This window comes from Chinchilla lanigera, unplaced genomic scaffold, assembly GCF_000276665.1.
Source record: "Chinchilla lanigera isolate Chin_1 unplaced genomic scaffold, ChiLan1.0 scaffold00125, whole genome shotgun sequence".
NCBI lineage: Eukaryota > Metazoa > Chordata > Mammalia > Rodentia > Chinchillidae > Chinchilla > Chinchilla lanigera.
In genome coordinates, this window is record NW_004955526.1 from 3,018,034 (window position 1) to 3,034,028 (window position 15,995).

General features: G+C 43.1%; 1 protein-coding gene across 1 annotated transcript in view; it reads left to right on the plus strand.

The window, feature by feature from the left end:
• LOC102012892 overlaps positions 1-10,764 on the plus strand; it is a 34,823-nt gene extending 24,059 nt beyond the window's left edge. The window contains exons 5-6 of the mRNA XM_013507354.1: positions 7,555-7,668; positions 10,429-10,764. Of these exons, the coding sequence (XP_013362808.1) occupies positions 7,555-7,668; positions 10,429-10,468 (154 nt within the window). The 3' untranslated portion in view covers positions 10,469-10,764. The remainder of the gene's footprint in view (positions 1-7,554; positions 7,669-10,428) is intronic.
• The last annotated feature ends 5,231 nt before the right edge of the window (positions 10,765-15,995 follow it).

Sequence of the window (15,995 nt, forward strand, 5' to 3'; positions counted from 1 at the left end):
TTTCTTTTTCTTTCTTTCTTTCTTTCTTTCTTTCTTTCTTTCTTTCTTTCTTTCTTTCTTTCTTTCTTTCTTTCTTTCCTTTTGAGACAAGGTTTCACTATGTAGCTCAGGCTGGCCTTGAATTCATGGTGATCCTTGTGCCTCAGCCTCTTGAGTGCTGGGATTGCAAGTGTTTGTCACCATAGCTGGCAGGAAAAAGGTCTTTAACATGTGTACCCCTCACCCTTTTCTTAAACGAGTTATTTTAACTACTGTTGCCATCCTTCCCTAAGTTCACATATTAGGACACTGAACTTCTGTCTGCTTTTTGTTGTCTTTCTGGCGTAATTATTCTAAATCAACAAACTGTTTCCCTCTCAAAAGATTTACTTCCATATAGAAAATATCAGTGTGGTATAATTATTGTTTACTTACTGATATTACAAAATTTTTGATTCCAGGGATCAAACCCAGGGTTTCATTTGCACTAAGCATGTGCTCTATTGCTGAGCCACACCCTAACTTTTGGTTTTACTTATTATGTACTCATTTTTGCTGTACTGGGGAATGAACCCAGGGCCTATGCCCTGAGCTACATCTCTAAACATTTTTCTTTTTTAGTTTTGAGACAGGTCTCACTAAGTTACCAAGTCACACAGGCTCAGAGTTGCAATCTGCCCACCTCAGTTGTCCAGAAGTGCTGAGATTACAGGTGTGCATCACCGCATCATACATAGGACTGTTTGAGTACGCTTCTTGAACCCAATAATGGAGAGAATCACAGACTTCAGGTCTAGAGTTTTGTGTTTGCACCTTGGTCATTCATTTTTAGATCTTGGGGAACAAAACAATCTTCTCTGGACCTCAGGTTCCCCAGCTGTGAAAGGGGATAATGCTACTTCACAGTGCTTAACAGGAGCACAAATTCCACTTGTAAGGCTTTTAGATTTGCTTTTAGAGAGAGATAGTCTCTCTCTCTCTCTCTCTCTCTCTCTCTCTCTCTCTCTCTCTAAATCCTCAGCCTTAGTAATGAGCAGGTACTTAGCAGACCCCCAGGAATGTGTGTGAAGGGCGTCCTGGGTATATGCACAGGTGCTTTGCTCATGAAAGGTTTCTTCCCCCACCTCTGAACTCAGAGGGGAGCAAGGCGACAGTGGGTGCTCTGCTCCCGGCCCGACACTGTGCCTGGCACACAACAGTCGTCCCCTAAGGGTTCCAACATGGAGCAGCATGGAGCATGTTGACAGCGCACTCCTTCCCAGGGAAGGAAAGTGATCGACTGGGTCATATTGCTTATATTTGACATTCTTGTATGCACTTTAGTAAGCAGAGGTCTTAACCTTCTCTGATGCCATGTAAACCTTGGCAAGCATTCACAAGGAAAGAGTCATGCATGACCCTGGTAATACTTGGTAACCCCAGATAGCACAGATATCGTATCCTCTATTCCAACAAACTTCATAGATCTGCTCCAAAGATAAAGCATACCCACCAATGGCAGAAATGGGAATTTGTTACAAACCAAACAGGTCCGGGGATATAGCTCAGTAGCACAGCTCCTATAAAATACCACAGCCTTCACAAGGATCTCTGACTGTGGATAAACATACCAGGTGGACACGTCCAGCTGCACATGCAGCAGCTTGGTGGAGGCTGGAGCGGGGTTGTGGTGCCTGTGGAACCCTGCTGAGTGCATCACCCAGGACAGAGAGGTCGCCTAATCACATGCGTGCCTGTGTTGGCCTAATACTTAGAGTGATGAGCTGCAGATGTGGATTCCAGTTCTTTTCCTGCTCCTGAAGTATAAAATGAAGAAAAGCAAGTCAATCAACCCCTATGGGCTTCCATTTCTTGGACTCTAAAGTGGTTATTAAGATATATTTGCCTTACTACCTTGAGGGTACCTGTAAGGATTAAGTGAGGAGGGTACATTGAGAAGTGTCTGGAATATAACCCCAAACTCTCTTTACAGATATTTTGCAGTGAGTCAGGATAGAGCTGCTGCTGTTTGCAAGCCTGTGCGATCTCTTTTGTAACCATCAGTTCAGACACACTAACTGCTGGCGTGCCTTCCACTTTGGTGGCTGTGTTCTCTCTCCTGATGACCACATGATTTCAGTGTTATAAATAGTCTATCACCTCCGCAGCTTGTTGTGAAAGTTGGAGCTTTGGCTTTTGAAAACCATGATAGTAATATTTATTTACGTCTTCTACAATGGGATTGGACACATGATGTGAGAGCTGATCAAAATTATGATGTGTGTTTAAATACAAAAATCTATTACAGCAAAATATACATTGTCATTAATACCCCTCAAAATGTGCCCCCTGGCTCTGACCACACTTACCCCATCATTTTGTGATGTTCTGAATCAATTCTAGAAGCCCTATTTCATGAGTATCTTGAAAAGGTCTGATAAAAAATACAGTGACTTCTACTACCAAGTGCTGCCCAACAGAAAGATAGGCTCATAAAAACATGACAGTGTGTCCTCATCCACATTATCCACCAGATGTGGCACTATGCAGCTTCTGGCTCTTCCCCAAAGTTGAAAGATCACAGAAGAGAAGCATTTTGAATTGACTCAGGACATCGAGGCAGTGCAACTAGCACTATTCACAAAAGAGAACTTCTAGAACTGCTTCAGAAACTGGCAAGAGCCAAGCGTGGTGGCGCACACCTGTAGTCTCAGCACTCAGGAGGCTGAGACAGGAGGATTTCAGAGTACTCAGGGCCAGCCTGGGCTACAAAGTGAGTTCAAGGACAGCCTGAACCAAACACTGAGGTACTGTCTCAAAAAACAAAACAAAACAAACTTGGCAAGAATGTTGTGAAAGAGTGCTGAAGTGAGTGGGAGTATTTGAGGGGCACTAATAGCAATGTGTGTTTTATTGTAACACATTCTTAAAAATTTAAACATTCACTGAGTATTTGCCTCACACTTCATACATGGCCAATCAACATTTATTGAACAAATGAGTGAACAAATGCTATATTAATTAGATGATTTTTGCAAAGAAATATTTTTAAGCACTCTACAAATTTCTTTGGAAAACTAACAACTTGTTAAGAAAAAATTTTTGCGTGACTATTATCAGTTATCAGATAAAAACCCTAACCAGCAGGTTAAGAGCATTTTGTGAATTGCTAAGTGGGTGAATGGCTCTGAGCTCAGCCCATCCATGACCCCTGCTGTGGGCTGGCCAGGCCTTGAAGTTCTGTGAGGTCAGGGGCACAGTGGTGCATAGGTGGAGTTGTTTGGGGACATGTGAGTTCACAATGGTTACTATTTTTCCCTTTTATTTTTTCCTTATAGTGGGTGGAATTTTCATACGGGTTTAAGAATGTGGTTGTACATTAACTGGAGAGTTTCTAATGGATGAATTTTCATTTATTTGACAGTACCTGGTGTGTCTTGTGTATCAGGAGTTGGGCTACATGTTCAAGGTTCAGGGTGACTAAGAAAGCCACTTCCTTGCCCTTGTGAATCTTATTTTCACCTGGCAGACGACAGAGACAAATGAATAGGCATGTACAGCCTTTGTGGCCAGGACCCTGAGAGCTCCCAACAGGGTCACTCAGGTGGTCTGCTTTCTGTTACTGTCACAGGATGCCTGAGACAGGCTAACTCTGCAGAAAAGAGACCCACATTTTCATTTACTAGGGGACCCTAAATGTGTTATAGGGGCTGGGACTATAGCTCGGTGGTAGAATGCTTGCCTCGTATGCTCAAGGCCCTGGTTCAAACCCAAGCTCTGCAAAGAACGAATGAATAAATAAATGATGTGGCCTGGTCTGGGCACTGAAGCATAGCTGGTGCTATTGCATGAGGGAACTCTGCTGTGTGTGGAAAGCTCCGCAGGCTGGCCTAGGGGTCATACAGCAAGCAGAAGAAGCAGGTCGGCAGGACCAGCCACTCCTGCTAGTGCCGGGTCTCCTGTGTTCTGCCAAGGGAGGAGAAGGAGGAACGTGGGCGTGTATGCTGACCTTGAGAGCTGAGCCGGCGCCCCTCAGGGCTTGTAGGTTGGCTTTGCTGACTCACCCAACTAGTGCAGCTTCTGGCCTTGTCTCTCCAGCCACTTGCAGATGCCAGTCTGTATTGCGGAGGTTCTCTAGCAGCAAGCTCTTTTCCTACTGCACTGATTTATGTTTTGTTTTTTTGTTGTTGTTGTTTTTTTTTGTTTTTTCTCTGGTACCAAGAACCGAACTCACGACCTTGCGCTTGCCAGGCAGGCGCTTTTGCCGCTGAGCTAAATCCCCAGCCCCTATGTTTTTTTTTAAAAATACTCTGTCCACTGAATCCCTGACCTCTTTCCTTGTCTTTTCCATGCTGAGTATTATTCAATTGTTATGCTGTATATTTATGCTTTGATCAAATATACCTAATGCTAGTTGGCCATGTTAGCACATGCTTGTAATCCCAGAAGTAGGAAGGCTGAGGCAGGAAAATCACCACAAGTTTGAGGCCAGCCTAGGCTACACAGTGAGCTCAAGGCCAGCCTGAACTACATAGTGAGAGCCTGTCTCAAAACACCAAAAAAAAAAAAAGTATACATAATGTATATATGTTTATTACTACAATTGCTAAGAGCAAATTATATACTATATATTCTGTAATCTGTTGTTAGAGTTAGATATTGTAGAATATTTCTAAGCAAAATCTAATCGCTCTTTCTTCACATCACCTCTTGCAGTCTTCTCTTCTGCACACCTTCTGCAGTCACCTTGTTGGAGCTTTCAATGCTAAGTGTCCCTCTTACTTTGGGCCCTTCCTGCTAGGGACTCTGCTGACCGCCGGTCCCTGGACAAGAATGGCAGCATGAGAAGTCGGATGGTGCCTTGCTGAGCTTTTGGGACCAGGGACAAGGGCCCAAAGTGGAAACAGAGTGGACCTGGAAGTCACTGAAACCTTGGTCTGAACTCAGGTTTTGCTAGAAAGAGCTGTAAATATTTGGGCAACTTATTTAACTCTGCTGCTTCTGAGTTTCCTCATCTACAAAAGAAGGATGAAAAGGCTGTTGCTGGGTACACAGTTAGGAAGTGCCCAGCACTCTCACAGCTCAACAATGGCAGCTGTAGCACAGAGGATCTGCAGCACTCTCTCCTCAAAAGACCTGCAACTCGAGGAAGATGAGAAATATTCTCATTGTATAAAACACAAGGAAACATGTTCTGTCTCTCCCTCTTTCTTTCTACTGATAATTGAACACAGGCCCTTGCACTGAGCTATATCCCTAGCTCTTTTTAAAATTTTTTTCATTCTGAGACAGGGTCTCCCTAAGTTATTAAGTTGCCCAGGATGGTTTCAAATCTGCAGTCCTCCTTTCTTGGCCTCCCAAAGGGCTAGAATTACAGGCATGCACCATGAAGCCTGGCTTCTACTTACTTTCACTTATATTGAGATGCACACTTCTCTGTATACCCACTAAATATCTAAGTATCTGTATACCCATCTAATTATAGTAGATAAGTATGTATCTAAATGTGATAAAATATAATACAATTTCCAAGGCTTATCTACTGTTTTACTTCTTCCTTATGTAAGCAGGAGGGAGTGGGTAGGGCGGGGAGAGCGAAGGGAAGTAGAAAGACAAGATGTGTTGTGTCCAGGCAGCAGCTCCCACGATGAATGTGATCATTGCATCCTGCACACATGGACTGACACAAACACAAATTTGAAAGCTAATAAAGCAGAAGGGTTACTCCTTCAAATTTGGAATAGGGGATTTCAAATCTCTAAAAATTGAGATAAATAGTACAGTAAGCATGGATACATCATTTCCCTAGGCTCATCAATAATTATTAATCAATTGCTAATAATCACTAACACCATTATATACACACTGGCACACAACTCTCCCTGGAGAGGACATTTTATTTCCTAGAGGGGTGCACACCTGCAGTCCTAGCACTCGGAGGCAGGAAGGTCGCAAGTTTCAGTACAACTTGGGTAATAGCAAGACCCTGACTCAACCCAAAAACTTAAAAAGAGCTGGGGACAAAGCTCAGTGCCGAGGCCCTGGTTCAACCAACAGGGACCTTAAGAATTCCTGTGGGGTCAGGACCAGAGGCTGTCTGAGAGGATAGTGTGGCCTGGGAAGTCACACTTCGCAGCAAGGTGAGCTGAGGAGGAGCCGGCCAGCTCCTGACTCACCTCCTTCTCCCTGGACAAGGTTACATTCTCTGCAAACCCACTTTCTTGCCTCCTCTGGGTCTCTTTGCTTCCTCCCGGTTCCTGACTCTGAATCCTTTCTCCTTCTACCTATAGGAATTCTGTTTCCTCTTTGGGTTTTGTCTTCCCTAAGGACATCAGGTCACACCTACATCAGCCTTCTCTGGATTGTTATAGTACCTCTTGTACATGGTATTTATTAAACATGATCTTATACTGTTCTCAAATTATTTTATATGGTTTCTATGAAATAAGACTTCATTTCTTTTGTGTGCCTTTCCAGATATTGGGAAGGCTGAGACAGGAGGATCTCAAGTTGTAGGCCAGCCTGGACCATTTAGTGAGACTCTGTCTCAAAAATTTAACAAGGGTTGGCTCAGTGGTAGAATGTTTGCCAGTATGCCTGAGGCCCTGAATTCAATCCCCACTACTGAAAAAAAGGCAAAAAAAAGAAGGCTTAAGCTCCATATGGGTAAAGACAGCATCTTTAGAACATAGTGGCTGCTTAAGAAATATTTATTACTTATATAAAAATGTTACTGTATAATTAATATAACATCATTAGTTTGTGAATTGATGGTTTTATTCATAGCTGGTAAGATTTTGAGTAATAAATATAGCCACTGTCAATGAAAAAATGAGTTTCCACAACTAACACACCATCAATTGCACTCCTAGTTGCTTTATATGATTGGCTTGTCTTTATCAAATGACGCACATCCATCACTTGTGTCAATATTAGAACAGGCACTTTGATTTAGGCAGATGTTACAGTCCAGCTGGGTGCCAGGTATGGTGACATTATTCAGACTGCTCTGAGGCTGCTGTAATTCAGACACTGCAGTAATTGGGATAACTGGATTGTCACTTGGTCTGCGCTATCATTTCCTCTATTGTTATTTGACACATGGAAACAATATGCTCCCAGAATTGCTTTACTTCTGGAACTGATATGCTGACAGCATGAATCAATATTCTTATTGATTCATCTGGCCTATATGTATATTGGGCCTAAACACAGACATGATTAAGTTGCTCAAACTTGTACATTTTTACCATGATATGATTGTTTCATGAGCCGCTCGCTATACATTTAAAAAAAACTTTCAGTAAGACTTATTTCCACTTTTCAAAAAACTGGAATAATTTTAAACTGTTTGTATTTTTAAAAAAATGCCAAAAAGACTCTTAGTCTCCCCAAGCAGCACAGTTTTAGGCATAAAATGATTCCACGTAGGCTATGTAATTTTGGTTTAAATAACAGCAGGAGGTTTTCTTTAACTTTGTCTAATTACGAGTGTTCTCTTGAAGGCAGTTTGTTATTTACTTCCAAGTTTCTATGCTTTTTTTGACAGACCTGTTTCTCTCACCCTGCCCTTTGTCTGTTTGTTTTCTGAGGCAGGGTTGCCCAGGCTGGCCTTGAACTCACAGTCCTCCTCACTCAGCATCTGAGTGTTGGGCTTGCAGTCATGCACCTCCACCCCTGCCCTGAGGGATGCATTTCCAGAAGTCTGAAGTAAGTATTTCCATCCCCCTAGGCAGGGTTCAGCTCTCTGTGTGCCACTGCTGTGGCTGGTGGCTGTGGGCCACTCAGTGGCCCTGGAGTCAGCCTGCCCTGCTGTAGACTTTGCTGGGCTCTTTTCCCCACAGAGGAGGTTAGCCATAACCTGCACACAGGACCCTGAGGTTTACTTCTATTACCTTTATTTTTAATGTTTTTCTGGTACTGGAGAATGAATCCATGAGTGCTGTACCACTGTGGGTTGCTCATCCTTCCATACATTTTCAGTCTTATGTCAGTACTTTCGAGTTTTTCCCATTCAACCTTCCTCCCCATTTGACAACAGGATTCCTCATCCTTGTTGTCATGGTGCTCTGCATGGTGATGGTCACGTCTCAGGGAGACCTACGTAACAGACAAGGCTAGGTCTTCCGTCTGGCAGGTTCTATTCTAACAGCAGTCTACGAGGTGTTACAGGTGTGGAGACTAAAGCTAAGACTGAATAGTAGACAAAATAACGGCCCCAGAGATGTTCATACTCTAATCTGTAAAGCTTGTGCACGCATATAGTACTTTACATGGCCATGCAGATGTAATTAAGGGTCAATGTTTGCGATAGGGAGACTATTATGGGTTAGCCCTGTGGGTCTTTAAATGCAGAGCAACCCTGGGCAAATTAGAGAGAAATGTGACAACAGAGCAAACAGAGTTTGGAAGCTTGAGGAAGGAACCATGAAAAAAACACAGACAGCTTCTAGAAGCCATAAAAGGTAAGGAAACAGGATTTTCTTTAGTGCTTCCAGAATAAACACAGCCCTGACTACACCTTGGTTTTAGCCCAGGGAGGCCTGTGTCAGACTTCTGACCTCCATAAATGAAAGATAACACATTTGTGTTGTTTAAGCCATGAAGCTTGTACAGCTCACCACAGCAGCAATGGGAAGCTAAGCAGAGCGACTTGCCTGCAGTCAGAAAAAGCTTTAAGAACGGGAGGCAAAGTGCAGCTTGGTTGTGCACATCTGGGATCTCAGCCCTTGGGAAGCTGAAACAGGAGGATCACAAGTTCAAGGCCAGCTTGAGCTACACAGAGAGACCATGTCTCAAAAAACCAAACCAAACTGAAACAAAACAACTGGACTCAAAATGTCATTGCTGTGTTTGGCCTTCCTTCAGGGCATGCTACCCTCTTAGTAGTATGTAGAAGACAGAAATGATGTCTTCCCACTCATCAATGAATCTAAGCAAGTTCTCTTCCTTCATTCTTTGTCTGAGTCTCTGGACAATTGAGTTGTCTTTGCTGTTGACTAACTGCACAATGTGTGCACTTCTTAATAGAAGCCAAGCTATGAAAGACAGTAGAGAAATTTCCATATTCCCTGAGAGTATCTTCTAATACTCCACTAATGATGATGCTGAAAAACAAAAGGTAGAAATTGTAAAACATAAGCAGAGCCTGTATTGCCTCTGTGGTATGTTTGCTAACAATGAAAATGCCTTTGGTTCTACATAGTATGTTCTATTCTATAGCAGTTCACTTGAGTTAAAATCACAAGTTAATTTAGTACCCAATTTGTATCAAAAGCTGTAGCTAAACTTTATACCAGCAGGCCATCTCCCACTCTCATGTCACTGTCTGTTGTTCTATTTACAGAGGAAAAATAAAGGCGGTGACTTGTAAATATTGACACTTAGGGAGGAGCCCCAAGAACTCCCTGTACTTTCATTCGCATCGCACTCGGGTCACCTGCAAAGTGGTGGGAGCCTGAAACCCTGCCAGCCACACAGCCTTTGGAGAGACTAGGTCACTTTGAGCTAAAATTCGAGACAGAAAGTAGCAATAAGAATAGAGTAACAAAAATGACTGGGTGACTGAAGTTATTCCTAAAATAATAAGTGAGATTTTGTTTTGCATGGATTTCATGGGATAAGGTCTCTTCCTTTCCGCTGTAGGAATCCTTGAAAATTGTATCTGAAAGCTAAGTAAGAGATAGTGAGGTAGGTAAAAGATGAACAGGAGCATGAACAGCAAATCACTTTTCTTCTCCAGTGAGAAGACAGCTGAATACTGGCAGGGAGTGGTTAAGGAAATCACGAATGGCTCATGTCATAGTTCTTTGATTTTATTATTTTCATTATTTTTTGCAGTGCTGGGGCTCAAACCTTGGTCCTACAGTGTGCTAGGGAAACGTTCTGCTATGGAGTTACCTTCCCAGCTTGTAAGAGTCCTTTTAGAACAGAACATGCTCTTTATTTATAGTGATTGTTAAATTAAAGCCAATTTTGGATTTGAGAGAATGGCCTAGTTGATTCCAGTAATTTACTTTTGTATAATTATTTTCTACTTATTTTTGGTGAGTATCACTCTCTTCTTTGTCTGTGACATTGAGAACAGAGGTGACTCAGATTTGAAAGCATCTTCCTGTCCATAAGGAGTTTTAATGATGGCAAAATATTTTTTAAGTCAACTATTTAGCCAGGCATGGGGATATAAGCCTGTAATCCCAGCACTCTGAGAGGCAGAGGCAGGAGAATCAAAAGTTTGAACCCAGCCGGGGCAACTTAGCAACTTATTGAGACCCGGTCTCAGAAACAAAAATTAAAAAAGGGCTGGGGGTGTAGCTCTGTGTGAAGCCTCCAGGCTCAATCCCCAATACTGCAAAAATGAAAAAGCCAAACCATCCCTATTTAAAAAATAATTTCTTTCCCAATAATTCATCCCAGAAGGTGCCTGAGATAGGCTCCTGTGGTGCTGTCTGCTCACTTTTCTATCCACAGGACAGACACAGACACAGCTGCCACACGTGAGACCGAGTGACTTCCCGCGTGGGAGTGGAGTTACAGCAGTGCTCGCGGATCATCTCCTTTGAGTTTTGTCAACTTCCACGAACTCTGAGGCACAAGCTGAGACTCCCAAACTCGGGGAATCCAGAGTCATCTGAAATCTAACACTTCACAGTGAGAACAAAGCACTCCAGCAGTAAGTACCCAGGGTAGTACAAACCCTTCCCTCCCAGTGCATTTATTTACCTTAAATGAATGACTGTGACCAGTATGCATTTTAACTTGGAAATAAACATTTATATTTTTAAATCAAATGACATATCTTCTTTTCTGCATAAGATTGATATTTTTGTGTATTGTGATATTTACGTGCCTTGTGTGTATTTTCTTTCTTTCCTTCTATAATAAGCTTTAACAAATACAGTGCAATGAATACTCAGGGAGATAAATGTATTCTATTTCCGGGCACTGGAATGGCAGCAACTTCCTCTTTCAAAACAAAGGCGTTGACTTTTTTCCAAAACATTCCGTGGTGCCCATGCTGCCGCTGTCTTGCCTGTTTGTACTCAAGGTTGGGAGAATGAATTTGATGAAGTATCTGGGCAGACAGGGGCTGAGCAACATACCCCTGTTCCTGGTGCCTTCCCACCTGTTTGGTAGGAAGGGCCTGGGGTGAACACCTGTGGCATTCACTGCCTGTATAACCTTTGTTCTTCGCTGGCTATTACTCTGTGATGAGCCCCCCAACCACTCTCATAGCCCCAGTTGACTGTTCAGGCTGAGATTCTGCTCCCTGGTATCCTGGTACCCAGGTCTTGTCTCAGGAGCTGTGGTCTTGTGCTGTGTATCCGCCTGACTGCAGAGATTCTGCCAAGTGTGGGCCAGTGATCTGAGGTAGAATACTCGTCTGCTTTAGACCTTTTGTTGGTGCAACTGGGAAAAATATTCCTTTTGTCAGCTGCTAACCCAGCAAGACATAAGCCTGGAACTATTGAGGATAAAACCCTGAGACAAACAGCTGAGACAGAGGCATATTTCTGAGGAAACTGTCAGAGAATATGGCTCCAGCCATGACTTTCCCATAGACTTCGGAGTTATGTGCACCCCAAGTTGGCTTTTTTCCTCCTATTTTTTTGAGTTGCTCCTGAGTTGAGATCTATTTGATGATTAAAAAGGTCGACAAATCACAAAGATGTTCTAATTATACCACGAGGATGCCGAACTGAATCAGCTCAAGATGACTTCCTCGCTCACTTCAGGCAACAGGTGCAGGAACCACATCAGCAATGTCGCGTCACTGCTGTCCCCGTGACAGACACTGCTAATCATCAACAGAGAGTGTGCAGAGTCCTGCAAGGAGCTGGCATAAAGTGCGAAGTGGCAGCATCTCAGGTCTGGTATTTTCTTAGATGTAAAGAAGCTACCCTGGGTGACAAATGCTTTAAGTAAAAGCACACAGCCCCCTTGGGAGGGTGGGTGTGCACTCTGATCTCGGTGACTATGGATCTTAAAATCCTGCTCTATTCTGTGCTTTTTCACTCCTGACATTTTCAGTTAGGTAATTTTTTTGTCAGCATCACAATAGATATTTATAATAGATGTAAAAAATATATTCATTTGGCAGGAAACATAAAAAATACATTGTGTCTGTCTTTCTTTCCTTTTCATCTTTTTGTAGTGCAAGAGATTATACCCGAAGTCTCATTCCCACTCCACCAGTGCTCTGCCACTCTGCTGCAACCCAGCCCTTCTTATTTATTTATTTAATTCTGAGACAGAATCTCACTAAGTTGCCTGGTTGGTTTCAACTTACAACCCTCCTGCCTCACCCTTTTTAGTACCTTGGATTACAGGTATGAACCAAAACACCTAGCTTATTGTGTCTTTTTTGAGGAAGAAAGAAAGTCTAGAGAAAATAGAATAATTAGCTTTTTATCTTTTTTTGTGGTACTGGAGATTGAACCCAGGCCTTTCGTGCTGAGCTACATTTCTAGTTCTTTCCTGTTTATTTTGGTCTTGCTAAATCACTACATTGCTGGGCTTGAGCCTGCACTCTTGCCTTAGCTTCTTAGGATCCTGGGATTACAGGCATGGATGCCATAGCCAACGAACTATGTGCACCTTAGCTGGCATCTCCCCATGCTCCTCAGCTTCTAGACTATGGCCCTCACTCTTCTACTCTCTGCTCCCATGAGTTTGACCTATAGTTCCGTTAATAAGTAATATCATACAGTATCTGTCCTTCTGTCCCTGGCTTATTTATTTTAACAAAGTATCTTCCAGCTTCATCCATTGTCAGTCACAACAACCTAGATCTAAATTCCACTCCCAGTCTCATGTATGAGAAGCAGGGCTTTTGGAAGGTGATTGGATCATGGGGTGCTGTACTCATCAGTGTATTTGCCCACTGATGATCTCCTAGCTAAATGTACTCTTAGGTGGGCCCAGGTGGAGAAGATGAGTCACTGAGCACAGGAGTTTGGAAGGTGGCACTCTAGCTCTGATCCCTTCTACTCTCTGCTCTTTGGCTACCATGCGTTGAGCATCTTCCCTCTGATAGGTCCTTCTGCATGATGTTGTTGTGGTGGAGCCAGCGCACTATGGACTGAACCCTCTCAAGCCATGAACCAAAACAAACCTCTCCTCCTTAGATTGTGGTTGTTGGGAATACCATCCCAGGAATGGGAAACCTGACAAATGTATCCGTATTGTACAAAGGACAGGATTTCCTTCTTTTAAAGGCTGAACACTGTTTCATTTAGTATATTTTATATATACAGTATGTAATTAGCATACTTATATACTAGCTTTTGAAATGGTCATATATTTTTGTTCTTTTTTTCTGTCACTGTGATGTACCACACTTACTGATTTATGTATTTTGAAACATCCTTGCATCTCAGAGATAAATCTCGCTTGATTGTTATGTGTAATATGCTAGTGAATTTGGATGGCTAAATTTGTTGAGGAGTTTTGCATCTGTATTTATCTTATTTATATTCGGCTATCAATTTTCATTCATGTCCTTGACTGGCTTTGAAATCATGGTTATGGTAGTGTCATAAAATAAAGTTGGAAGTGACCTTGACACCTTATTTTTTTTTAAGTGCATAATCTGTTTCTAATTTGTATATATTGTATTATAAAATTAATTAATATCTTAGTATACATGCACGTTATATATTCATTTATTCACTGAGTATTTCGACGTCTACCTTGTACTGGGTTCTGCTCTAAGTTATAAGGAAGAGCCATGAGCCTGGCAGATAATCTCAGGGTTTGTTAAGCTTCCATTCCAGTATCTAGAGCTTTTCTCAGAATGTCATCTGGGTTTTCTCATTTTTATCCTTAGCATAACACTGAAAGGATTGTGTGTTTGTGTGTGTGTGTCCCTGTGAGTATTTGCTGAAGATTGAGCCTACTGCCTTGTGCTTGCTAAGCACCCCTCTTACCCCCGAGTTACATCCCCAGCCCTGGAAGGAGGGTTTTATAATTTATGGACGAAGAAACTGTAAACGCAGAAGTGCTAAGTCCTTTGCCCCAGCCACACAGTAGTTGAGAAGGTGAAATCTGAGCAGAGGCAGGCTGACTCCAGAGCCTATGAATGGCATCAGGACAGATAAACTCCTTTCAGTGTCTGGGAGAAAGTGTTTGGTTAATACTTGTTAGTGCATTACTGTCTTAGAGAAAGGCAGGCCTTAGTACCCGGGCATTTGAGTTCAGCCAAAGGACATGAACAGATTTTTCTAGATCAACAAAATGAAGAAGAGGGCTGAACTGGGGCAATGGTGAGAGGAGGCGAGGTGGAGGGAAAGAGGAAGCTGGAATCACAATGGAACTCGCCCCGGCTTAGCACACTTTTGTCATCTGGCGCCTTGGCCTCCGACACTTAACACATGACACTGTTTAATCCTCACAGCTCTGTCTGGCCCCATGTTCTTGCAGCTCACTTTCTAGAGTGAACCGCTGTGGCAGGGCCCAAAATGAGAACAAGAAGTTTCAGAGGCAGGAAGAGCAGAGAGCAGAATCTGTCCTTTCTGGGAAGAGCATCAAATGAAAACTGGCCAGGCATGGCAGTGCACAACTGTGATCCCAGCACCTGGAAGGCTGAGGCAGCAGGATTTCCACAAGCTTGGGTTACATAGTAAGTTCAAGGACAGCCTGAACTGTACAGCAAGATAGCAAATCCCTGTCTAAAAAAAAAAAAGTATTTGCTTTGGAAACTTCAGCACCCTTTGGTGGTGACATTTCTGGGGGTAAAGTTGTGATGAGCCCCAAGCCAGGGTTCAGACATTCCTCAAGCCTGTAGTAAAGAATCAGCTGTCTGAGAAAGTTGCTCCTAACCACAGAGACTGACCAGGAACCAAGGAAGACTCCACGGACCCAGGTTTCCCACACATGTTCAGGTCCTAGAAGCCAACGGCAGCCTTTTGTTTGATCTTGGTTAGATACAAGTGCATGTCTCTGGGCATGTGTGCATGTGTGTGTGTATGTGTGTGTGTGTGTGACAAGGCCCCTCTGTATGTGTGCATGTGAGTGCGTGTGCACGTGCATGTGTGTATATGTGTGCAACTTGTGTCCTGTTTAGGAGAATTGTTCCCCAAGGAAGTGTTCATTCTGCCCAGGCTGAGAACACTGCTGCCAGGCTCTCTCTTCAATAGCACTGTAGGGAGCCAGCTATTATTTAAGCAGCTATTTTCTCCTGAGTTCACGTATCTGAAAAAGGTTCTTCTGTCACAATTATTACAGTTACTAGGAGAGAATTCCAGGCCATACTTTAATTTTTGCCTTTTATTTCTTCAGTATTGGGGATCAAACCCCGGGGCTACAGAGCTACATTTCCAGCCCTTTTTTTTTTTTCAAAATCGTTTTGAGACAGGGTCTTGCTAAGTCATTGAGTTGTCCAGGCTGAGCTCAAACTTGCAATTCTCCTGCCTGCACTGGGACTACAGGTTTGGGCCACAGTCCCCAGCCAGCCCATCCTTGGAGGCCTGAGTCTCCTTTATGGTTATTCCATTTGGAAGAGGAGACTAAATGTGATCTCACTTAATTATTGATTCTACCAGAAAGGATTCTGTCCTTTCTGATAGAAAATGAAAGGAATATGCTCAGAGCTGATTTTGAGCAGTGTATTAGTCAAGGTTCTGCAGAGCAGCAGAACCAGTAGAATGCATAGAACACAAGAGGGGTCCCTTAGATTGGCATATGCATTTAGGTGCTGCATAGCCCACAATGGCCATATGCAGGCTGGAGAGTCAGAGAAAGCAGTGAAACCTCAATCTAAGATGCTGGGAGTCTTAGAATGAGGGAGACCAATGAGGCAGCCCCAGTCTGAAGCTGAGGGTCTGAAAGACCCTTGGCAAGTTGCTGCTGTGAGTTCAGCTTTAGAGACAGAGGAATACAGAGTCCATTGTCCTTGGTGACAGTATCAGAAAGTAATGACAATAACGAACAACTCAATAGCCCCAAGCAGCACATTCACCCAAGAAGGGTCCAGCACAGAGCTCCCCACTCTGCTTTGTGAGTCCACCCAGGCCCCAAGCCCACTGGGTGGAGCTGCC